General features: G+C 41.2%; 1 protein-coding gene across 1 annotated transcript; it reads left to right on the top strand.

Moving 5' to 3' along the window:
• The first annotated feature begins 3,304 nt into the window (after window positions 1-3,304).
• Window positions 3,305-25,755, top strand: LOC145480754 (mycocerosic acid synthase-like). The gene is made up of 13 exons (XM_081459075.1): window positions 3,305-3,611; window positions 9,148-14,875; window positions 14,998-15,154; window positions 15,483-17,917; window positions 18,413-18,575; window positions 18,915-19,193; window positions 19,784-20,172; window positions 20,409-20,708; window positions 21,686-22,003; window positions 22,543-22,773; window positions 23,332-23,653; window positions 24,932-25,060; window positions 25,483-25,755. Exons 1-13 carry the CDS (start codon window positions 3,553-3,555, stop codon window positions 25,701-25,703), a joined length of 10,731 nt encoding a protein of 3,576 aa, XP_081315201.1. The 5' UTR covers window positions 3,305-3,552; the 3' UTR covers window positions 25,704-25,755.

Raw genomic sequence — 25,755 nt, 5'->3', positions numbered from 1 at the left:
CTTCAGAAGGGTTAGCGATTTTTAATTTTCGAAAATAATGACGTCACATGAAAATCGGCAATAACCAGGAAATAGTGCACCGATCAGTCAGTTCCAGGTATGTTTTACCTTCTCGTCAGGATAAACGCTGGATTTCTTCTTATTGCCACTCACGGTTTGTCACCGTGTTCATTTATTTATATAGAAATGATAAAATGCTAAGTCTCATTTCGTGTCTTCTCGATAACCTCAGCAATGCGGATACTTCGAAGGTATTACCAAAAGCTCTTAATTACCATGAGTATGTTTGCATTGAGTGCTGAAACGGAAATATTTCTTTTTTAATCGCTGAGTAAAATAATGCTGGGATGTTACGCCCATTTACGTTGGCTGCTGTTTTGAATTTCACTTCTTGAATCGATAAGTGGTGTGCGGCCTACGACCGCGGTGCAATGATTTTGACAAAATTTTCAAGATGGCGGTTTTTTACATCGTTACGGACGTTTCAAGAGCTAAATTAATTTTGTCGCTGTTTTAAATGTTATGCAAAAACAAAACATTAGCATTCCAAGAATTTTACTCAGTTTTCCTCGTCCTGTGCTCTTGAGGAATGAAGACACTACTGAAGCTGAAATAGCTTGTGATTTGAACGTTTTCATTTTCAGGGATTTTTACCTACATGTATTGCCGGGTTTTATGTGACGTTGAATTACTAGCATTTCTGAAGTTTTAGTTTCGTCAAATGACAGACGGTTCTGTTACTTTGCGGCCGCTATGTTGGTGCCCTTCAGGAGCACCATCATGGCGTCTCCAAACACTTCTCCGAATAACGCGTGAATGAAAAACCGCGCAGGCCTTAATCCTGGAGAGGTTGTTTATATATCACTCATTTATCACATACCAGATTCTTGACTTAATTTATTGAATGGAAACGATTTTTATTTTTTATGGCGTGACAGTGAAAACCAGCAATTAGTACGTTGTGTTTATAGTAATGAGTGGCAATTGTGATAACGGTTTATTCGTTTACATATACACAAATGATTCAAATGCTAAAGCCACTTTCCTCGTTTCATCGTTTTTTGACGATCTTGTTAACAAATATATGCAAAAACTTTGAATTTATTTTAGTGGCTCCTTATTACCACGAGTATGTGTGCATTGAGTGCTGAAACGGAAAGTTTTCTCTTGTGACCGCATAGTAAGGCAATCCTGAGATCGTACGTCTCTTTGCGCGCGCTGCTGTGTTAGAATCCACTTCCTTGGTCGACAAAGTCTTGGTATTTTCCGAAAAAACATAAGTATTATAATGGTTGACTGAGTTACAACGGTTGCTAAACTGATCACATTTCAAGCGAGACGCAAGGCTGTTTTGTGCATTTTTTGTTCTCTTAATGGTTCCCCTCTGCTGAAGTCTTACAGTAAGGTGAAACTGTGTTTTTTCTTCAATGCAAAGTCCGTGCAAGTTCTTCTCCCCACCATAAAACTCCTTTTGCTTAAAGAATATTGTTTCTAAATTGTCCCGCATTTGGGCCGGGAGAGATAATTGACCCGCACTTGTTCACAGTGTAAGTTACGGTCCTATGTACACGGTCGTGAATATAGAAGTTTTGGTAATTTATACCTTTTAGACATAGCCGTCACTGGAACCAAAACATTTGGCGGTAAATTAAACGTTGAGTAAAACATCGAGTGCGCCCATTTACGTTGGCTGCTGTTTGAGATTGCACTTGAGTCGATAAGTGGTGTGCGGCCTTCGACCGCGGTGCATTGGTTTTGACAATTTTTCAAGATAGCGGTCTTTACATCGGGAAGTGGCGCTCCAAAAGCTTATTTGATTTTGCCGCTGTTTTAAATTTTATAGGAAAACAAAACAACAGCATTCCATAATTTTTGGTCAAATTTCTTCGTCCTGTGCTCCTGAGGGTTGAAGACGCTATCGAAGCTGAAATAGCTTGTGATTTGAACGTTTTCATTTTCAGGGATGTTTCATCTATAAGTACGTTGTGTTTATTGGGTAGTAAGTGGCAGTTGCGATAACGGTTTATTCGTTTACACGCAAATGATTCAAATTCTAAAGCCACCTGCCTCGTTTCATCTTTTCTTGTCAATCTTGAGAAAAACATAAGCGAGAACTTTGAATTTAGTTTAATGGCTCGTATTTATCATGAGTATGTGTTCATTGATTGCTGAAACGTAGTCTTTCCTCTTGTAACGGCAAAGTGAAGCAATGATGAGTTCTTACGTCTCTTTGCGTGTGCTGCTGTGTTAGATTGTACTACAATGTTAACGTGTGCTGCTGTTTCCTTAACTGTTTTCTTAACGTCCTGAATTTGTATCCCTTGGTCGGCAAAGTTTTGGTACTTCCCGAAATAACATAAGTCTTATCATGGTCGACTGAGTTGGAAGCGGTTGAAGCGAGACGTGAGGCTGTTTAGTGCACTTTTCGTTCTCTTAACAATTCCCCTGAGCTGAAGCCTTATAGTAAGATGAGATAGTGTTTTGTCTTCGGTGTAAATTCCAGTCCAAGTTCTTCTCCCCGCCCAAAAATATTATTTTGCTCAAGGAATACTGCTTCTAAATGATGCTGCATTTGGGAGAGATAAATGACCCGCAATTGTTTAAGTAACGGCCCAGTGAACACAGTCTTGAATATCGAAGCGTCGATAATTTCTTAAGACTGACTTATTTTCTCTTTGAACTTATGGTATAATGGAAATTATTTTCCATTGACTCAATACGTCCAGAAAACTATAGAAATACTGCTTCCTGCGGGCTTTGGTCTAACGGATTATGCTCGTATAATAGTGCCTTATTTTATATTTATAGATGGCGTTGGCTGGAAATAATAAGGAAGCAAGTTTCTAAAGAGACAATACAGCATCTGATTAGTAATAGTAATTGGAATGACTGGAGTAAAATTCAGGGATTAACTGCGCGACTGAGTGATTTCAAAATCGGACGAGCGTCTAGCAAGAAGCCAACTTAGGAACTTGATTATTCTCTAAATTGTGCAACACGACGGCCAATTACTAGTTAATAGAATTATTGACAAACTTGGAGAGGCAAAAGTCTCTAAAAAAAGTCAGAAGTGCTTTCCACAAGGTTTAAAAAATGTGGGGAACGTTAAGAAGGAAGCCATTAAAGCGCGCGCAATTGACGTGCCAGTATCGTAGGTATCCAATTACAAACAGTTGTAACTGGATACCTATAAATGGACACCAACGTGATGACGCGCTGATAACGCTAACAAGGAAGGTTTTTCAGTTCCTTGACGATTGTGTCAACAAATAAAATAGCTTTCAATATATGCAGAAACTGCAAAACTGTATCGGAAACTCTTTCGCCATAAGTACATGTTCCTCAACTGCTGAAACGGAATACTGTATGTTCTTTTCCTGGAGTGCTGACAACCTGTAGACAAACAATGTAATTAGTTTGGGTATAAAATTACCCGCCACGGAGTGACGCCCATTAGAGTGGAGTGTCGTTTTACAGAGTACTTCTCGAATTGAAATCTTCCAGTCAACAAAGCTCAATACTGGTATTCGCTGGGATAACTCGAGTCTTGTCATGGCCGAGTTAGAGGCGGCTGCCAAGTTGAATCAAGATTCAAGCAAAGCAAGAGGCCGGTTAATGCTTTTTTCTCGTTTCTTTTCCAGTCAATAATTCCCCTTGCCATAGTTTAATATCACTGTACGTTGCAAAAGGTGTTTAATCGTTATGAAATGCAGAGTTCAGACCAACTAGTCTTTCCGGCCAAAAAGGATTCTGAATTTGGTAAAAAAGAAACATTTCATTTAAATGATCCAGCATCAACTCCTCAAGGAATTAATTAAACCCTAGAATTGTGTAAGTAACGGTCCTATATGGAGTCGCGAATGTCGAAGCTTCAATCGATAATCTTGTCTTTTCTGGCATTAACATCCTCCCTGAAAAAGGGAAGCTTTGTTGCTATAAAGACAGTGAGGTGCGTTAAGACTGAAAAATGTAACTGAATGAAAATGACATAAAAGGAGCAGAAATGAAAATTGAACTAGCGGACTTGATTTTCAACCCTTCAGGCGGAAAAAAGACGCAATATTAACTGTATTTCAGTAAAAATGCCAGAGATGTCTTTTTCTAGCTATTATCTTGAGATATTGTCAAACAAGAGTCTTGAAAAACTCGTTTGAACTTGTGCAATAACGTTTCCTTTCACACTTTTGAGATGTGTCAGTGTTATTTCGGTTGAGCTTGCCCAGAAAGCAAACTTTTGAGGTTTTCTCTCTTCGTAATTTTTTTTTTCTTCCGCGTTCTTTTGTCGCTTTGTTGGCCTTTGAATCGCCTTTGTGAATGAGCAATGAACATTTTTTCACTAGTACATCAAGGATAGTGATAATTTTACACAGAGAGTCTCAATAGTGGGAAGATTAAGGCTCTCTTTATTTTTTCAGTCTACTCTCGTATGTGCAACGCGTGTGTTTCTGGCCCAGTGTGACAGCGCTAAATTAGGCAAGCTTTGAAGGACTTATCCTGTTTTATCAGCTGATCATTCTGAAACCTGTCGTTTGCGTGCGCTTATTGCTACATTTTTTTTGTAATTGTCTTAAAAATTATCACTCTTTGAAAATCACATCTCGTGACCCAATCGATTAATCGATCAGGCGACAAGCGCGAGACCGAATTTATTTCTACAAGTAAATTTATTTACAAGCAAAGGCTAAACAGATCTAGAAAACGCAATAAACAGAAAATGTAACAAATGGCGTAAAATAATGTTTCCATGGCCATTCCCTAGGCCTTTTCTCGAATATCACGTAAAATCGCCTAAAAATCTTTCCAGAAATTCTCAAAAAATCTGCTAAATATCACAGCAATTTTTCTTAATATCTCGGAAACACTGTGAATTAATCTCTTTTTTTGTCGTAAAAAAAAAACATTTTGAATCACTTAGGCCAAAATTTTCAAACTTTTATTGTAGTAGTAACAGTTGAGGAAGAAGATTCAGGCACTTCCATGTTACGAATATCCGCCATTTTGGAAAATTGCTCCTTTAGCCGGCCCTTATGGTGATATCGAATACATTTTTCCAGTGGGAAGTCGCTGAACTGTGTTGTTTCTGATTCATTCCTGTTTGCTTACTCTCAGAAAGTGCGCTATATATGATAATTTTTAATCGCCTCATTGTGATCCCTAGAATTTTCTTTGTCAGGGTTGCATTTAGTTTTTTGGAACTTCAGTATTTACCACCCTTTATCAAAATGGTTTCATAAAACAGATTGTCAGTTAAGAATTCCATGCCCTCCATTTCAGAACCGTTTACGCGGCTCTGTATTTAAGCCAATTTGCTTATAAAATCTCTTGTTTGTTACTTTATTTCATGGATTGAAATGATGCTGATATCAGAGGAATCGAAAACCAGTCAGCGAGAATACGTTCCGGGAAATTCGTGTACTGCTTCAAAGCTTCAAAGTAAACAGAATGCAAGCGTTACACTTCCAGATTGACGTTTATTACTTTAGGCTCCGGGCTCCACAACAAAGCTTTCAGGGTCCCCGGGCTCCGCAGCTGAAAAAGATCAGGGCTCCAGGCAATGAAATGATTGGGCTCCGGGCTCAAGGGCCCCACGAAACCCCACTTTGGGACCGTGAGAAATCTCGTTAAAGATATTATATTTGAAATTCTTGTAATGACAGGAATTGAAGAGCAGTCTTGTGCCTAGAAAATATATTTTCTTTAACGTATGGTTAAGCCTTGGAAACACGGTGGATTTTTCACACACCTTAATTTCGCGGACGGCATCATCAAACTCACCGATATTGAGCAGGGTCTAAATTCAAGAATCAACTTGCAGACAAGTTAAATGGTCTTTAGATTTTCAATTAAACTTTTTGAAACCTCGAGTCTCCGCGCATATTTTTCCCTCATATGCGCGGGCGTGTTTTGATTTCCGCTCGACGAAGCATGAAGTCCGCAAATTATCATATAAAATTGCAATGCGCCATGTTGTCCGTTCCACTTCATGCAATAAATATGCTATCTATATATACTCTCAGGGGCCTTCAATATACACTATATACTCTACACATGCGTATGTATTAAGATGATTTGTTCTGAAAGAAAAGCTAATTTAAGGTTACCGTATACCTTCAGGGGTGCCTCGCGTCCAAGCGATGTAGCGCGTCCGGTTTAAGCGATATATACCTAAACCACCATATCAAACTAAAAGCTTATAGAGCTGGCTATCAAACTATACCAAGAATTTTGAAATGAAATGAATTGCCGTTTTTTTCAGGACCACTAAATGCAAGCGCCCTAATCACCTTTTGGAAGCTACAAGTCAAAGCGAATTTTGTTTTTCGCCAATTTATTTTTTTCCCCGGTTTAAGGACAAAAAGCGCTAAAAGGGCTTGTCTGCGTTTTGCCATATTCAATTGCAGTAAAAAGTTACAGAACATTTTCGAAATAGGATTTAAAAAATGTGAAGTGATCATATAAAAATTGCTCTCAGAGAAAAAATATTTCGAAATAAACAATTCGGAGACACGTATTTGTTTATTATATGTTAATCTAGCTACTGTCCAAATTTGAGGGCAATCGAAGAAATTCCCTTTGAGTTGTAACTCTTTAAAGTGTCTGCTTCAAGCGAAAAAATTTATACGAGAAAACAGCGCTAAGAAAAATCTCTTACTTCTCAAACGAACTCCGCGCACAAACGCCTTCAACTGGGTTCTCAGATCACTACGCCAATCAGCGTTTGGAAAGTTTTTTCTCGCGGTGAAATTTACGCGTGAATCTCTAAAACACCCCTGTGTTTCGCAATGCGCTCAAAGCTGGTTTGGCAAAATGGGGAAGACGAAAAAGGATACGAACGCTAGAGTGGCTGGCCGAAGAAAACAAACAAGAGAAAGCGCGGCGGAGCAAATGTACTTGGATAATATTCCAATGGATCTCAATGAGTCAGGCGATTCATCGGTATCGGACTCAACAGAAGAGTCACTGTAAAAATCGCTGTTATCGCTGTCAAGTTCCCAATTTTTTACAGAACCTTTCTCTTCTCTTGACTCGATCTTTTTGCCCCCTTGATACGATAACCTTAGCTTCATCCGCGAGGCCAATTTTCGCTTCTTCACTCCGAGATATATTTTCATTCGTTCTTCGCTGTTTATTTATAACTTAATAGAATTACACCTAATACGAAAAATGTTTGGATTAGCAATGCTGTTCAACTGAGTAGAGGTGAATAGCCAGCCAATTCGTCGTATCCATATAGGTAATATTCCCGCGAAAGTCGTCTCGGTTGATTGCATACGCGTTATAGAGCTGTCAATCCAGAGGGAACTTTTACTTCCGGCCATGATGTAAAACCTCCATTTCTCCGCCAATATTTAGTTTTTTTCAATTTTTTTTTCAGAAATTAGAGATTACTCTTCGACCATTAGTTTGACCCAAAAATTCAAATTTGAAGAAAATTGCCGATCTAAAGGTATACGGTAACCCTAATTGCAGAACAACAGCTGAACAGATATTTAAATGAGAAAAAAGTAATTGAAATAGGTGTACTCTATTCGTCGTACAGCTTTTTCTCTATGCATCTTTTATGATCCACCCTACAGGATAAGCTTCTTTAGTTAATTTAAACTGATCGATGTCACAAAGTTATGGCTCAAGTTTGGAACTCTTAAGAAAGCTCTGTAGACCGTCATTAAAGCATGTATCGCTCAAAATGATTCGTTCAGTTTTCAAAAGATCTTGACAAACAAAATTGGTGTTATTATCCTAGTAATATATATAGACTCAAAACCAAACCATTTACTTACCAGTTAGACCATTCAGCCAATCTCAAACCAAAGTAAAAACCACAACCAAAACCAAAGTAATTACCTGATTACGTTTGGTGTATTCCATTGGTATACGTTTATTAGTCACATAATGTCAATAATTAGGTTAATTATTATTAGCTGCAAATTTTTATTTAAACTAGATTATATCTTACATTGTAAATTTTTTAATTCTTATTTTGTAATTATCCTTTACTGTTTATTTACACGCGACCCCACAAGCTACAAGCTTAATTACTTATCATGTTTAAATAAAGGTTACTTACTTATTACTTTCGACACTAAATTGAAAACCGCGCTAAAACCAAAACAAAAGTAATCAGTCTAGTCAATCACATGGGACATTCAAATCCAGTGAACCAATCAAAAATCGAAGTAAATACATTGAGCTGTCGCTAAACGTGAGAAAACGTGTTGGAGTTGATCTTACTTCTGATTGGACAGAAAAGTAGCGCGAATTTTTTAAGCCCGTCGCGAAGCTTAATAACGCAAAACCAATTACTTCTCGACACTCTCGAGAAAACTGCCCTAAGATATATTGTTTGACTCTTTTTTACATTGAGAGCATCTTTTACTGAACGAAAGCGGTATGAATTGCCAGATCCTATACATGGAGCATTTCAAAGTGCTGAGCTGCTCCAATCACACGGCCATCTTGCTGTATTTCATAGATCTTGGCGATTTCGGGAACGTTTTTGGTTTTCTAATGAAAATTATATTTACGCGTTCACGAAAAAACAGAGAAACTCTTTACCAAAAAACAGTGGACACGTTGTTTGAATGTTGTGCCTGATTGGTTGTCGAGAATAGCATGAAAACATCATAAGTGAAGAGTATCTTGCTTCACAACTCAAGATCACATGGAAAAACCAAAAAGTTGTCCTCAAAATGTCCGTGGTTGCAGTCGATATTAATACAGCAGAACAATGGCGAGAGAAGTAGAATTTCCTCGTTCCGCACTATTGGGTAAATCCGAGATGAACCCGGTTTATCCCGATTATTAGTCGTGCAAAACTGACAGAACATTTTGCGATTCCGAACGTTGTACCGATTTCTGTTAGATCATCAGTCACAAGACCCAATAGTTATATAAAATTGCATAACTTCTAACGCTCTTGCATGACCGATAACACAGTGGCTGCCTGCCTACTAAGCTAGGCAGTAGCCACAAAAATGAATGACTTATTCTTGAACTCTTACTGATTTGATAATAGATAATAGGGTAAAAGAGTTTGTGATTCTGAATAGTTGACTAGGACAGTCACTAACAAAAAGGGGCAATTTAAGAGTTTTCAATTAAAAAAAAAAAAAAAATACTTAAACCAAATCGCATATTTGCGTCTAGGTCGTACCACATTCATCCGACCCGTAAAACGCGTCGTTTTGGTTGTGGGGACATCTTAACAAGACAAAGACAACTATCTTATGGCCCCCTCCTTGCCTACGAGAAAACGTTCGAGAAACTGGGATTTTTTCTAGCTCGTAAACCATGGGTTGTCCTTCTTCTGTCGCTTATGGTTATCACTTTAAGCTGTCTAGGATTCATTCGCTTTCGTGTCGAGCTTCCCTCCGTTGAGCGCTTCACTGCGACTGACAGCCAATCCAGGAGAGACTTCCATCATGCAGCACAGTTCTTTCCTCTTCTTCAAGCACGCCAAGAACAGATCATCATGGTCCCTAAACATGGTCAAGATATCCTGAGTGAAGATTGTTTAAAAGACGCCGTTCTCGTCCACCAGACCGTAGTAAACATTAGTGGCTACAGTGAAATATGCTCCAGGCAATTGCTTCCAAACACCCAACGCAAACCAGCTGAACATGACTGTATCATTAGCAGTCCTCTCGAATTAGCTGGCTCTCAGTTTGAAAATTTGAGGAACCTTTCTTCCATTCTGGTTGGCGAATTGGCAAACTCCACAGTCGTTCTCTCCTCTGGTCAAACTTTCAATTCTTCCATCAAACGATTGTTGAGTAATTTTCAAGTTCAACGGAATACAGATCCACCGACTTCTCGGGCCGACGCTCTTCAACTTATTTACTTTCTCAAAAAGACAACCACAAAAGAAGAAGACCAAGCAGTTATCATCTTTGAAACATCTTTTGAGAGTCTCCTCTCGTCGTTGGCACGTCACCTGAAATGTGTAGAACTCGACTTCAAGACTGGGAAAACAAGAAACGATGCATTGGAAAGCGTCTTGAGAATGGAGCTATGGCCACTTTACGTTACACCTGTGGTAATGGCTGCTCTTGTCTTTACTTTCATATTCCTTTCCTCTGATAATCTCAGTTGCCTAGCAACAGTGTTACTGATGATCTCATCTTATGTATTTCCTATGACCTGTTCTGTGGGTATCATCTCAATGACCAACATGTCTCTTTTCCCAACTACCTTGTTTATTCCCTTTTTGCTTTTTGGAAAAGCAGCCTCAGACACAATACTGTTTCTTGTGGAATGGGAGCGGCAAAAGAAAGTACCATCACTTGAACATCGAGTCAGCTGCTGCTTTACTAGAGCGGGGCTCGTCACTGCATTTTCGGGGCTATGTGGAACTGTTCTTTTCGGAATTGCGATCAAATCTTCTTTTGATGTGATTTCCGAATTTTTCGTGGCAACACTAGTATCTTATGTATTAGTTTCACTGGCATCCTTTGCGGTAACAGTCATTGTGTTGATGTATTTTGAAGAAAGGTTGAAGAAATTGAACACTCCTTGTCTGCAATCCAGATCCAGTAGAAGAAGATCTTCAATTACTAGCGTTGGAAGCTTAGAACAAGGACTCGTGCAATGCCCAAAATCGAAACTTCGACGCATCGTAAAAGGCCTTATACGGATAACAACGTCGCTTGGTGGAAAGATTTTGTCACTTTTCATTCTTGCCTGTATCTTAAGTTTGTGTGTGTTGTCTGCTTTAAAACCTGATGAGCGAACGAGCACCACCGAATCACTTAACCAACTTGATCATTTCAAACACTTTAGTGAGGCACAACGAAAGTACTTTGGTAAAGAAACCGATACAAGCATCATATTCTCGGAGGAAATTGACTATTCACAGAACACTGTACAGAATCAAATAATAAACCTTTGTGTGGAACTGCAAGAAGCTTCCTTCAACGAGGGGAAATCATTCTGTTGGATGGCAGCCTTTCGGCAATGGAAACAACGTCAAAACATGACCTGCTCAAACTCAGAATTCTACCGGTGCTTGGAACGTTTCCTTGATCAAACCCACAACGGCCCGTTTCGACAAGACCTACGTTTCGAGAGTACGAAGTCTCAAGCTAGAATTCTGGCATCTCGAATTCATCTCAAGACAGAACTACATAACCGATTTCGAGACGACTTACGATCAATAGAGAAACTTAGAAAATATTTGCTGGAACAGTCTTCTTTGGAAGCAGTACCAGTCTCCGAGAAATTTTTTGATCTTGACGACCTTTTCCTGTTGGAACGAGAAGGAGTCATCACAGTTTTCGTAACTGCCACGGTAGTAGTGTTCATGTTTTCTCTATTCTCAAACACAAGTTTCGGGATAAGTCTCCTCCTGGCAGCAACATTTGATATTCTGGTGTTAGAGGCAGCAGCTATAATGCAAGCGTGGGGAATTCATCTGAATCACATCTCCTTTTTATCACTTTTTATGACAATGGTGCTATCCCTGAATTTTAGCAATCTGGTGGCTAATTCATTCGTATTTTCAGCAAAGTTAAAAATACGAAGTCAGATGGTCGAGGCCCTCTGCTCAGTTGGGTGGTCTGTGATCACTGAAGCATTAGTAACAATATCTGGATCAGTTTCACTGGGGTTTATTTACCCAAGTCTATCTGAAATTTTCCATCGTCTTGTCCCGCTGGTCCTTATTCTGGGGATGACTCACGCTCTCGTTATTTTCCCGGCAATAATCACTCTGTTCCTCCAGTTGGTGCACAGTTTTCATTCACAAAGTGACATAAATATAAAACCAAACCCCAGGGAACAAAACGACGAAGTATCGTTGCAAGTACGAAATGGCGATATACATCAGGTTAGGTCTAAACGCCCTGGAATTTCACTCGTTGGCATCAGCTGCAGATTTCCAGGAGCAAAGAGCAAAGACCAGTTTTGGCATTTACTTGAACAAGGAAAGAGTTCGATTACTGCGTACCCCGAGAACAGACCCGAGCAACGTAAGGCCTTCTTTGAGTACTACAATCCTAAGCGGTTTGTTACAGGACGCCATTCTGTTCTCAATGGTTCCTACTTAGAAGAAATAAAATACTTTGACAACGCGTTCTTCGGTATATCCAATCAGGAAGCCCGTGGAATGGATCCTCAGCAACGTATTCTGCTACAAGTGGTGTATGAGGCCATTGAAGATGCTGGAATGCGACTTGACGATCTTCAAAAGTGCAGAACTGGGGTGTTTGTCGGCGTGATGAATCTGGATTACTCCAAGCTCACTTCAGATCCATCAAATTACAGCATCATGGACCCGTTTGCCTCGACAGGAAGCACATTGTCTATTATCGCCAACAGGTTGTCGTTCTGTCTTAACCTAACGGGTCCAAGCTTGGTCGTAGACACGGCATGCTCTTCATCCTTAACTGCACTCAAAATAGCCTGTGACAACCTGCACAACGACGATTGCGACATAGCCATCGTTTGCGCGCCTAACATTATTCTCAGTGAGATGTTTCAGATTTCGGCCAGCTTAGGTGGACTCCTTGCCCCTGACGGACGCAGTAAAAGTTTTGATGCTTCAGGAGATGGCTATGGAAGAGGAGAAGGTTTTGCAGCAGTTATTTTGAAGCTGTCGCATGCGGCTTTGAATGACAAAGATGACGAATATTGCGAGATCGTTGCCTGCGGAATGAATAGCGATGGGCAAAACGCTGTACCGATGACTGCTCCGAGTTCAAAGATGCAAGCTGAACTATCTAGAAGGGTTCTAGAACGGTCAGGAGTGGATCCAGAAGACGTGGATTTCTTTGAGGCGCATGGCACTGGTACCGCAATTGGAGACGTGGTAGAGATTGACTCGATAGCTGATACCTACAGCAGGCGAACGGCAACGTCTAAACGTAAGTTAAGGATTGGTTCTGTTAAGTCAAACCTCAATCATACAGAATCTACTTCCGGTCTTGCTGGACTGATCAAGGTCGCTCTGATGATCAAAGAGAAAAAATATGTGCCAACTGTTAACATAAACGTGCTGAATCCCAAACTTAAGCTAGAAGAAAACGAGTTTGTAGTCCAACAAGCCACTGAACCATGGATAACGGAAAAAGGAAAACCCCGAATAGCAGCCTTAAACTCGTTTGGTTTTGGCGGATCAAACGTGCACCTCATCCTTCGCGAGGTAACGTCAAAACACTGCTCAAAGGAAATGGGCGTTAATCGCTTAAATAATGTCCTCACTTTGTCAGCACGTTCAAAAGAAGCTCTACACAAGATGGCACGAACATACTCAGAATGGATCAAGAATAATGTAGAAGATACTGATGAGCGTTTTGTGGAAAGCCTATGCTATTCTTTGAATGAACGGCGCAGTCAATTCCCACATCGCTTGGCCCTTGCTTTTGGCTCTACTGTGGAAGCATCCAAGTCTCTAGCAGACTACGCCGATGACTCCGTGGGGTGGGATAAGTTGGTTTCCTACGCAGAAGTGAAATCCAATGATGGAAAGCTCGTTTTCATGTTTGGTGGTCAGGGCTCTCAGTGGTATGCGATGGGAAGACAGTTAATTGAATGTGAAGCTGTCTTCAGAGAAGCTGTTTTGACGGTGAGTAATTTACTCAATGAGCTTGGTGTAAAGTGGTCGCTGATGGAGGAGCTGATGGCGCCAGAGGACATTTCAAGAATTTCGGAGAATTACATTGCACAACCAGCCACTTTTGCTGTCCAGTACGCAACAGCAAGTCTGCTTATGTCCTGGAAAATCCATCCATCCGCCGTCATTGGTCACAGTTTAGGAGAGATTGCAGCGGCCTGTGTTGCTGGGATCATAACAGTCGAGGAAGCTGTTCAATTGGTGCTGGCCCGCTCAACTGTGCAAGAAAAATCTCCCAATAATGGTGGTATGGCGGCTCTGGGTATGTCCGAGGAAGACGCCACGGCATTACTTATCGAACTGAAGTTAAGTGCTACACTTGACATCGCCGCAGTAAATGATGCAAAGAGCGTCACAGTGTCTGGGGAAGCCCAATCAATCGAAGCATTGGGTCAACACCTTAAAATCCACGCCAAAGATACTTTCTGGCGCGTTCTTGGAACAAAGCGTGCTTTCCACAGTGCACATATGGAAACCATCAGAAAGCCTTTTCAAGCAACCATGAAACGTGTCAAGCTAAACCCGCAATTGTCGAAAATTCCTGTTTACTCTACCGTTGAGGGTGACGTTCTCTCAGGTCAGAAGTTTAACGGCGATTATTGGTGGCGCAATATTCGCTGTCCAGTCCAATTCTATCAAGCAATGAAGCACCTGATACACGATGGTTTCAAGCAGATTATTGAGATTAGCACGCAGCCTATTTTAGCCCACTATGTGAAACAGATTGCTAGTCAAGAGAATCTTAATAAGCAAGAAACTCCAGTTGTCGTTGCAACTCTTCCTCGCAAGAGAGTACCTGTCAAAGGCCAACACCGGTGCTTTCTTCAGAACACAGTTTGTAGACTGTATACAATGGGATTACCCATAGATTGGTCTTATGTACAGAAGAATCCTTCAGCCAGGTTTGTCCGTTCCGTTAACTACCCATGGCTAGAAAAGAAATTTTGGTACAGGGAAATTCCGCTTCAAACCATAATTACCCCAATTGGTGCTAAGGAAACCACAGAGAAGCGAGCCCATCCTTTTCTAGCACAAGTGAAAATGACCGAACTGTATTCAGGCCTACATTGCTGGGAGACTGAGATTGACCTCTATCGTTTTCCTACTTTAAAGGATCATGCTCTTATTCAGGGAGGTGCTGTGATGCCTGGAGCTGCTTACCTGGAAATGGCCTTTGCTATGGCGAAGGACAAGTTCGTAGATGTTGCTTGCATTGAACTTACTGATGTGAAGCTTTTGAATCTTCTCACCTTGCCCGAAACGCAGGTAGATAGCATTAAGTGCGCAAAATGGAAAGAGTGTGTCGAATTTAAATATTTTTCTCGCAAAATATAAATACTGCAAATGATATACCACAATTGGCTAAATTCTCTCCATGTTTTTTTTAGGTTAGACGGTTACGATTACGTTTCCAAAAGGAGGACAAAATTGATAAGGCTCAGTTCTACATTACAAGCTTACAGGATGACCAGTCAGAGATTACTCTGAGCAGCGGGAACATTTCTTTGGATCTGCTGCACAGACGCGAACATTATGAAGGCAAAGGTATTACTATAGTTGAAACTTTTTCGAACACCTTGGTAAACCAACCTAAAAATTGTGCTTATATATTGCTATATATTGCTGTTGTCTTTGTTGTTTTATTATTGTTGGTATCTTTTATGTGTTATTAAAATGGTGTCATAATTGTTGTCCAGTGTAATTTTGTAGTTAAATATACTGTTGGAAAATGAAAACCTGTTAAAACCCATTTATATATTTACACCACTTGACAGGATAATCACCATAAATTGAAAACTGCTCAAAGTGTTCAAGGTATCTCTCATTAGTCTAGTCATATATTGAATCTTTTAGTCTTTTTCAATGTACATAGCTTTCGACGAGATTGGTCCAGCTTTAGAGGAGCGGTTGACAAGTATGACAAAAATGACAACACAGCGCTTCAGCGAAACATCCAAAAAGCTGGGATTTAACTATGGACCAACTTTCTCCCTCATTAAAGAAATATGGCAGCGCGATAACGAGGGACTCTGCTTGATTGACATCAGTGAACTACCAGCTATTCAAGCAGAAGCTGAAAGTTATGTTGTCCATCCCTGCATTTTAGACGCCTGCCTTCAATCCTCTTTTATTCCCATTGGAAACTTGTTAACTGAAGATACGTCCTTGGTGCCAGTGGGTTTCAAGAGCATTACGCTGAGGGACGTGCCATCTACCAAACAGTTGTACTGCCACGTGACTGCAGATATCACCACGTTTGGAAAATTTGATGTTACCCTCATGAGTCCATCCGGAAAAGTGTTACTTAAAATAAGTGACTTTCGTGCTACAGAGTTGACTAGCACAGAACGTCCATTTTCCTTTGATGACCTTGCCTATGAAGAAGAGTGGATGGAGGTTGTTTTACCAAGGAAGAAGGAAACCACCCAAAATCCGACTTGCATTGTGCTGAAAGATTCCTCTGTCCTCTCAGATGCCTTAATCACAAGACTTCAGGCAGCTAAAGTCAATTTCGTCACAGTTGATCTGCCAAATGCTCGATGTTTCAACATCGAAGCAGAGGAAGCAATTACAGCGGCCTTTGCGGGCATACCACCTGACCAATTATCCAACCTTAGGGTCGTGAACACGTGGCCTGTGGAAACGAACCTTCTGCCGGAGAACTTGGACGTGATCGATCAATCTCAACGCCTTGCCCTGGGCAGTTCTGTCTTCTTGCTCAAACTTCTGATGGAGAAGGAGTGGTTGCGTTCTCGACTTTTCTTCGTCACCGAACGTACACAGCTCTTGAACGCCTGTCCGACGTCTGCCAGTACTATCCCGTGGAGTTCTACAGTCTGGGGTTTTCGACGAACAGCACGCCTGGAAGAGTTTGACATCAGGATGATATCTGTTGACCTCAGTAACAAAGTGGATATGCTCGAGGTAGATTCATTGGCTGAGGAGATACTGGGTGAGAGCATTGAAGAAGAGGTGGCCTTTCGAGATGGAAAACGTTTTATAAATCGCATGGTCAGGACAAAACTTTCTCCAGAGAAACCGACAAACCAGAAAATGGAAAGCAAGAAGAAGGGTTCATTGTACTTATCATGTATCCCTTCGTCAACAACGCTCTGCCTGCGCGAGAAGAGTCTGTCGAAGCCATCCAACTCTGAGCTTACAGTAGATCTCCTATATTGCTGGACACCCTCGGAATCACTGATTGATGTAGCCAAACCAAAAGGATGTGTCTTCGTTGTTGGAAAGGTGACTGACCTCACTGGGGAGGGCAGGAAGTCTCATGTACAGATTGGAGACGAGGTGTGTGGTGTCGTCGCCTCTGGACGGGTTTCCTCTTCCCTTACCATTCAAGTCAATAACATGTTCGTAAAACCAACCGGCCTGACAAAGGAACAAGCAGCTTACATCCCAGCGTGCCTAGCCATAGCTTCCTATGCTCTTCAAAGAGTAGCATCAGGAGAAGAAAATCAGTCACTACTGATACATGAAGCCAACCGTGGCCCTGGGCCAGCCGCAGTTGCCCTTGCAAAAACACTCGGACACAGAGCATTTTGCACCGTTCCTGACACTTGCCAAACGTCTACAAAAGCCCTTCTTCTTGAGTTGGGTGCGGAAAGTGTGGTTCATCAAGGTTCCTCTGGCTTCGATGATGATTCTTTTCAAAGCTTCGACGCCGTTTTATTTTTTTACCCACCTGCTCCAAATGCTCTTCAAGAAAGTTGTCGTTCTCTCAAACGAGGAGGAAAAGTTCTAATTTTGAGTTCCGAGTTTACTGGCGATCTCGTATTTACAGCAGCTACAAATGTCAGATATGAGAGAGAAGACATGACAGACATTCTCAAGTCTCCTCAGGTTTACGAAAAGCTCAGTTTAGCAAGTCTTGATTTGTTGGAAGGCAACGAAGTCCTGGAAAAGCTTCTAGCAGTGCAGATAGTTTCTATAGACTTGGCAACAGCAATTAAAGTCGTAAACACTTCCCTCGACAAACAATCATCTCCACAACATGAAATAAAAGCCTCCTCAAGTATTTCCTTTCAAATTCACGCGTTTCCATCGTCTGGAGAAAGTAGTGATCTAGACAAGATTCCTGTTCTTCCGTGTGGTTTAGATGAATGTGGCCTGAAAGATGACAGAACGTACTTGGTGGCAGGGGGGATTCGAGGATATGGATTTGAAGTGGCCTGCTGGATGGTGGAGAATGGAGCAAAGTCTATTGGACTTCTTGGCCGTTCAAAGCCCTCCGATGCCAAATGTGAAGAAGTAAGAAAGATAGAGAGGAGGACCGGCGCAAAGATACATATGTTCCAGGTAACCTGGGGAGCAGGGGTGGCGCAGTGGTGAGAGCGCTTGCCTCCCACCAATGTGACTCGGGTTCAAATCCTGGACCCGATGTCATTAGTGGGTTGAGTTTGTTGTTGGTTCTCGTTCTTGCTCTTGTTTTTTTCTCCGGGTTCTCTGGTTTTCCCCCCTCCACAAGAATCAACATTTCTAAATTCCAATTCGATCGGTAATTCGAGGGCCACGGCTTTGTCAGTCGTTAAAACTGTTGTGTGTTACCCTCGTTAAACAAAGTTAATTTATTTTTTATTTAATCAGTATTTCATTATCACACCCAAAAACCTTTATTTGTTAGACGTTCACCACGCGCAAAACGAGGCTAACAAGTTTGAATGTTAGCGAAAGGCAAGCTGCTTTGTTGAATCACAGGCAATGTGACTTGAATAAACCCAGGTGTAAAACTTAGACACCTTCACGCAAGGTGATGAAATTCCAAACAGTGTTTTATATTTTTGTTTCTAACAGATTGACATTTCCAACCAAGAGCAAATGGCGTCCCTTAAAGAGCGCCTTCAATCTCTTCCAAGTGTGGCTGGCATCGTGATCACTGCCATGGTTCTAAGAGATGAGTATGTCAAAGATTTCACGTTTGAGGGCTTCACTGATTCCATGGGTCCTAAGATAAAAGGTAAGATTCCATAATGAGTTACTGTGTTCTCTTATATCTCTATTAGCGTCCACCTTTCTACTCTAATAAGCAGTCATCAAGTTCGTGAGTGGTTGGTTAGGCTCACCGCTTAACAAGTCCGTTTTCAAACTATTTTGGGTGCCCTTTACAAGTAAACAAGAACGTTTCATTGAGGTATGCCTACTGGATGTCCTTAATGAGTCCTTTTAGAGCCTCGACATACGTTTTTCAAAATGCGCCACATTCTTAGTGAGCGCCTTTTGTTGAGCTCTTAAAAGTTACGTTATGCAGCGGGGACTACTAGAATCATTATGGTAACAGTTTTCGATTTGTTGCAAGGTTCCTTCTTACTTCACCAAATGAGCTTGGAAATGGATCTGGATTTCTTCATCATGTTTTCATCCATGGCCTCGGTCTTCGGTAACGCGAGGCAATGCTCTTACTCGGCTTGCAATGCTTTTCAAGATTCTCTTGCCCAGTACCGAAGACAGGTGCTCGGTCTACCCGGATTGGCGATAAACTGGGGACCAATCAGTGGAGCTGGTGTGATGGAACGAGATTCCAAAGTGGCCAAATTGATGAGCATAGGGGGACTTGGCTTTATCCATGCCAGAGATGGTACGATATTTCTTCACTAAGACCTAATAAACATTATCACGATATCTCAATATTCTCAAACGGGCTGCAAAAAGGGTTAACCTTCCGTTTATCTGTATTCGGATCAAAATTTCAAATACAAAAATTAATAGCCGAAGCTGTCGCTAGACGGGTTGTCTTAATTGCACGGCCCTGTTGTTCTCGTCTTCTGAGCATTAGCGGGTATGAGAACTCCGCTAAATACTGAAGGACGAAAAGCGTGCTATGGATTGCTTTTAAAACTGTTTGGCAGCAAAGCGTCGTTGCAACCTACATTACCACACGTTTTTGCCCCAGAGTGATTGTCTGATTAGCGCAGTCATGCAAAAGACTGTTCTCAAAGTCTGGCATTTTCATAACATGAACGATAGTAAGAAAGGCAGTCGTATTCAGACTAAGTCACCATTCTTTTTCTTATTTTCAAGATGGCTATTATTACTCGGGTTGTCGGAGCGTACGTCTTTCTCAAGAATACTTTCACTCAATCCCACTACAAGGACTTCTAGTTTGGTGTTCAAACCGTATACGTTATATTAAAGTTGTACCTTCTAAATTCTGAAATATTTACACAGGAGTCAAACACATGGCCAAAGTTCTTACTGAGGAACCGAGCCGCTTTCAAATTACCCTGTGTGGTGTGGACTGGCCTCGCTGCATGAGAAGTCTTGTCGGGCTAAAGAAGACGCCCAGAATGTCGCTGATCAAAGCTGAAATTAAGGATTCTGACATTCAGACGCATTCGTCAGATTCCCTGGCGCAAAACATCACGCTAGAGAAAGATGAAGAAAAAAGACGCGAACTGGTCATGGAATACGTAGGCGTACTAATGACTAAATGGGCAGGAATGCCTTCGGGTTCTGAGGTAGATCTCAACAAGAGCTTGTACAACTATGGTCTCGACTCAGCTGGGGCACTGACCTTGAAAATGCAGTTTGAAGCCAATTTGCAATTTTCTTTTGAGGTGTGTTGCAATAACACTCACTGGATGATTAATGTCTATATTTCCGCTATATGATCAGTGAGGCGTGGGAAAATATATCAACTTACCAGTTGATTGGTTTAAGGAGGACTTCAGTTCTCGGGTTTACCTATCTGAGTTGCCATTAGCAGAATAACCACTTCCAATTCACCTTCGGAATTTTCGTACTAACCTTTTTTGCACAAATTGACGAGATACAAACGGTGCTCTTGTTTCAGATTTTCTACTTTATGCAGCCTGATACGACCGTACTTAAAATTGCAAAAGACGTCATGGCCAAGCTTGGCGGAGAAGCACCTGGTGAACAACTTCAAAATAACGTCAACCTAGAAAATGAGCCTGCGCAAACACAGCCTGCGCTGACCGACGCATCCCCATCTGCTGTCATGTCAGAGAGTCAGATTCAAGTTGTACCGCTGTACACTCCTGCGGGCGCAGCTATCAAGTTCTTCTGTGTACATCCGTCACACCATTATGCGTTAAATCTGGCAGCGATTTCTACGGGATTTGAAGGCCAGGTGACTCCCAGCTAATATGTATTGACGTTATTTAAGTCTCATATTCATCATTCTACTTCTACTTGTCTCCCTACATCTCGTATATACCGAAAGCAGCGATACCCCCTACGTAGTTGGCTCTTGTACATTGTACTTTGTTTCCGCACAAGAAAAGCGCCAGCTTCCTGTTCCATTTTTTCCACTCAATACTCGGTCTACCAATAAAACGTTCGTTTTAACACTCGAATGACGTACATGGTGTGCAACCTTATTTAATCAATTCTTAAGTATTTAAAAGGGTATTAACCCTAACAGCCACTTCTAAGTGAGGTATGTTGACTGACAGTGAAGGTTAGTTTTATACCATTGTAACTTGCCAGGCAAACGCTGCACTCATCGGCTCTTCAAATAACGAATTGCAATTGGCCCACATGTGATACACGTTTTAGCTACCTGAAAGCAGCCAATAAAAATGATTTGGTGCAAAGTGGACTACACTTTGGAAGAAATTGGCCAAAGGGTGATTTCAGTTAACCCGACAGTGTCACGTTCAGCTATTTGTTTTATGTGTCATCACCAATACTCATTGCCCCCAGTGGGGCATGGGGCCGCTTGTTTTATGTGTGTGAGTGTAATTTTTACAATAACTGCAGAAATTCGCGCGTGCTCATTGGCTATTTTTCATTGTGGATAAGAAGGACGACTCGTGAATTTATAATTTATGAGATGTTGACGCGACGAGCGAGAGCGGACAATTTGACGAATTTTTTATTGTAAAAAACAAATTGACATCAGTTTTTCAATCGTCTGCCCTGTTATTGACAATGAATTTCGTCATAATATTGTCAAAGTAGCCTGCGGATCCAGTCGGCTATCGCGTCGTGGATCCACAGCTATTTTAACAATGTTAATGCGAAATTCATGATCAATAACAGGACAGACGCATGAAAAACTGACGTAAATTTGTTAAATGGACATTTTTCCTTACCCCATATTAGGATTTGGTATCCTTCTATGCACTGGGCTATACTGACCCAACAGCAGTGAGTAAGGACTGGGGTGGAGTCCGTGAACTTGCTGCACATTACGTTCAACTGATCAGCGAGGAGCAGCGTCATGGACCGTACTTTCTTGGCGGATATTCCTACGGGGGGCTTGTTGCCTACGAAATGGCGTCGTTGTTGACAGAGCAGAACCAGAGGGTGGAGTTTGTAGCCATGATTGACACATTTCCTTGGTATCCGCGCTCGCGGACTGTCAGCAATAGACTGGTTTCCATGGTTGCTGATCAACAATTTCAACGTCGACAGGTTCAGGTTCGTGGGAAAGTGCTCATAGCAAAACTAAGATAGTGATTACCTGGCTAATTCAATATTATCCTGTAAGGGAAACTAACTTATCGAAGAACAAAATCCAACTGAGTAACAAAATTGAACACTTCCTCTTAGGTTGCTGGTAATAATGCGTTAGAATAAAAAAGAGAAAAATAGTTGTATGGTTATACATAAATGGTAAGAAAGTTCATAGGTACCGTCTGAAGGTTACGGAACCCATGATCCCTGCAATACCGGCGCGTACTTCCGGGTAGCAACTGAGCTGTGAAGCCTTGTTACCTTGTGCGCATTATCAACGCTTCGTACCTCAGTTGGGTAGAGCAACGCGCCGGTGTTTCGAATCCACCAAACCTTTTCGTTTTATGTATCAACCGCAGTTCACATGTGTCTTATATACATTCACCACGTCATCCAGTAAGCTAGCGCTATTTCCTATTGTTTAAGGTTAATAAAAATGTTTGCATATATGCCAATAATCGATGAGCAAATAAAAATTAATAGATTTGTTGTTTTCCTGACAGCTTTCTTTTGAGAACTTTCTGACAAAACTGGCCGTAGATTCTTTAAAGATGGAGGCTGACGAATTCAAAACCTTGAGGGAGATGCACACTCAAGACTGGGTCATAGATGAACTGCAGAGACGAAGCGTTGAGAAGGGTTTCGCTAACTACAATTTGAGGGCACTCAGGGAAGCTCTTCTAAAAAACCAGATCGTTTCTTTTAGAACATTCAAAGAATGGCAGCCTGCTGAGGTATGGGACAATTGATTTGTATTGATTCAACCCAATATAACGGAGTCGTGTAAGGAACAACTAATCCAATTAACGCCTTGACGCAGAACTTCCAACAGTGTAAGACATAGACGTAACCATTTTTCTTGGACAATTCTGTCCACGGGGAAAAGACGCAATGCGGCTAACCCTATGTGAAGCACCAACCCGTGAGAAAAGGCCAGACCACAACACCGGGAACTCCGTGACTTACTCTTTGCGATAAGTGCGTGGGTTCTTTAACGTCCCCTGCTAACCACGTAACGCTTAAGAGGCAGGAGACGTGGCCTTCAGTTTATAGTCCTTATCCGAGAAGACTTGAATGTCTATCAATTTGCAGATGTAATTACAAAGGTAGCACATTCTCGTCAGTTATTTAAGACCCTGAGTTTTGGTCCGGTCTGGAATTCGAACCCTCGACCTTCCGCACAGCAGTCTGGCGCTAGCGCTCTACCAACTGAGCTAACCATATGGTAGAAATAGCATTTCTTGGACGGGTAGCATGTCAAATCATACGTAACCTCTTCTTTCGATCTTTAGGTCCGCTATCGTGGTGCTCTCACCTACCTCAAAGCCCAAAGCGACCGCTTCATGGGCGAGATTTCTTCGGTATATGGCGCTGAGGAAGTATGGGGCCAGCTGGTAGATGGAGGCACAACCATGCTCGTTTGCCCTGGCGACCATTACTCCTTGAGTGAGTTACCCCATGCTCACGTGACAGGCAGTATCCTAGCATCAGCACTCGCATTCAACTACCGGATGTTGTTCCCCGAATTCCCCAGACTTACAAGAACATTCCATCAAAGACGAGCCGTGGAAAAGTTTTGCAGCGGAGTAAAAGTATTCCTTCACTCAAAGAAAGGTAATTTGCTGCGACAGCGTCAGTTAGCTGATGGTTTTTACTCCACTTCCAAAAATTCCCTCGTATCATTTGAGAGGGACTTAAATGAAGATGCACTGAATTTTTACACACCGAGGGCAACCTAAGTTAAGGTGGCCGAACACAGTTTTCAAGAGCCTCTGCCTAATTCACCATTATTTTAAAGCTATTTATGCTTTGGCGCCCGTTTTTTGTAAGAGTCAAGGTTAACCACAGAAGGGTGTATTCTCACATTTTGGCTAAGGTGAGTGCTGTTGCCATGGCAACGGGGCTGGTTGAAAACACGGCTTAAAAAATGGTTTTTGTTTATTTAAAAAAATTCAGTCGTTGGATTTTTTTCATCATTTGCCCACTATGAATTGACATTAAATCCCTTCTGTCAACACTGTTCTAATAAAATTTTGACGTAGGCGACTTTCGTAATTCGCCGTAAATCGTTTTCACTGCATGTTCTGTATTATTAAAAATTCCTTATGTCAAAATTCAGATTTTTTGCGATAGATCATTTACGTGGTTTCTGAATTATTATTTTGCCAAATTTCTTGAAATTCTAACAACTGGATCGTTAGAAATCGGCAAGTTTCTGCAAAAGTAATCGGTCTCAATTTTTCGAGCAACTGCGCATGCGCTGCATTTAACTGGGTTCTTTCGGTAACAAAGAAAAAGCTGAGAATTGCTGGGTTCTTTGCGTCGTTACCTTTTCTAACATAGCTTTGTAATAAAAGACTAAAGGCATCAATACACTGCGTTCAATAATGGAGAAAAATAGCGCATTTTGTGCGGGTGTTGAGTAAATAAAATGATCGCTCTATTGAAACAATGTTTGTTTTTCAATCCTTGTGCGCGCGCTGAATTGCATCAGCAAAAGCGCGCGCGAAAACTGTGTTCGGCCACCTTAAAGAAACTCCTACAGTATTGCACTAGAAATGGATGTGGGTTGTATTATCGACAGATTTAGGAACGTGAGGGTCACGTTTACCAGTGTAACTCAAATGTTTCCATCTTTCTTGTTGGAACATGTGGTATATACTTACTGCCATATTTGGATCGTCGAGCAATGCTCTTTTCAGTTCGACAATTTAAAGTGCAAAAAGACTATGAGGTTTTTCATCTCTCTTTCAACCCTGTTTTTCATAAGTATATAAATCCTTAAACAAAGAGAACGTTTTCTACGATTATTTCAGCCTTTGAAAATCGCAGATAGCATATATTTATTGATCCTGTGTTATTTATTACACATTTAACCCCCTTCCATTTTAGGCAACAAATGGCCACACTTTGGAGAACTTTTCTTCACCGAGGATGCTCACAAACTTGAATTGAGGTCAATAATTGAGGAAGGAGGAACAGAGGAGAATGAGAAAACCAAAAAGATAATTGACCTGGAAGGTAACAAAACAAGTAAAGCTGTTATTTATGCTAAGCAACGGTCTGTTCAATTTTACGTAATGTTTTTGATCTTTTTCCCCCTTGCTTTTCCCTTATGAACTCTATTTCAAGACTGAATATAAAATAGCGCATGTTCACATAGCTTGATGCAATGATCGATTGGAAAAATGTCAATTCACGAGACTTTGCAGACAAGAACGGCCAGCATAAATAAAGATATGCCAAAATAAATCCAACACTAAAATCCAAACATACCACTAACTCGTGTTTACATAACCCGGCCTGTGCAAAACGCCCGTCAATTACGTCTTCTTTAAGTACATGTACGTGCTGTTTTCAAACAGGGTGTCTTCAGATTTGTTTATATATCGATAAGTTACCTCTTTTAGAAAGCATTTTCTCACAAGAATCTTTTCTTTCAGGCCTCCGCATGGTGCAGCCAGGACGACTTGTCTCCAGTGCCCAGAAGTATGCCTGGCGCAAGCGAAGAGTTGGAGCTCATCAAAGTGGGAACCTGGGACAAGTTGCATCCGTCATAACAGGCCGACGAGTTTACAACTTGGAATTCACTGATTATTCCGATCTAAAAGCATTTTACAACATGATAGAAGCTGTATTTGCTGTGACTTTGTTAACCAGTTAGAATTGTAGTGGCAAACACGTGTGTTAATTTTTCTAGCTATAACATTTTGACC

Source organism: Orbicella franksi, chromosome 3, assembly GCF_964199315.1.
Source record: "Orbicella franksi chromosome 3, jaOrbFran1.1, whole genome shotgun sequence".
NCBI classification, from domain to species: Eukaryota; Metazoa; Cnidaria; class Anthozoa; order Scleractinia; family Merulinidae; genus Orbicella; species Orbicella franksi.
The sequence above is the reverse complement of the archived record's forward strand: the minus strand, read 5'-3'. Positions and strand labels throughout refer to the sequence as shown.

Bases quoted from the DNA above. Each gene is read 5' to 3' on its own strand.
- LOC145480754 (XM_081459075.1), top strand. From the start codon at position 3,553: ATGGCCGAGTTAGAGGCGGCTGCCAAGTTGAATCAAGATTCAAGCAAA. The intron at 17,918-18,412 runs GTAACCTGGGGA...TGTTTCTAACAG, and splicing joins CAAAGATACATATGTTCCAG to ATTGACATTTCCAACCAAGA. The intron at 25,061-25,482 runs GTAACAAAACAA...CTTTTCTTTCAG, and splicing joins AAAGATAATTGACCTGGAAG to GCCTCCGCATGGTGCAGCCA.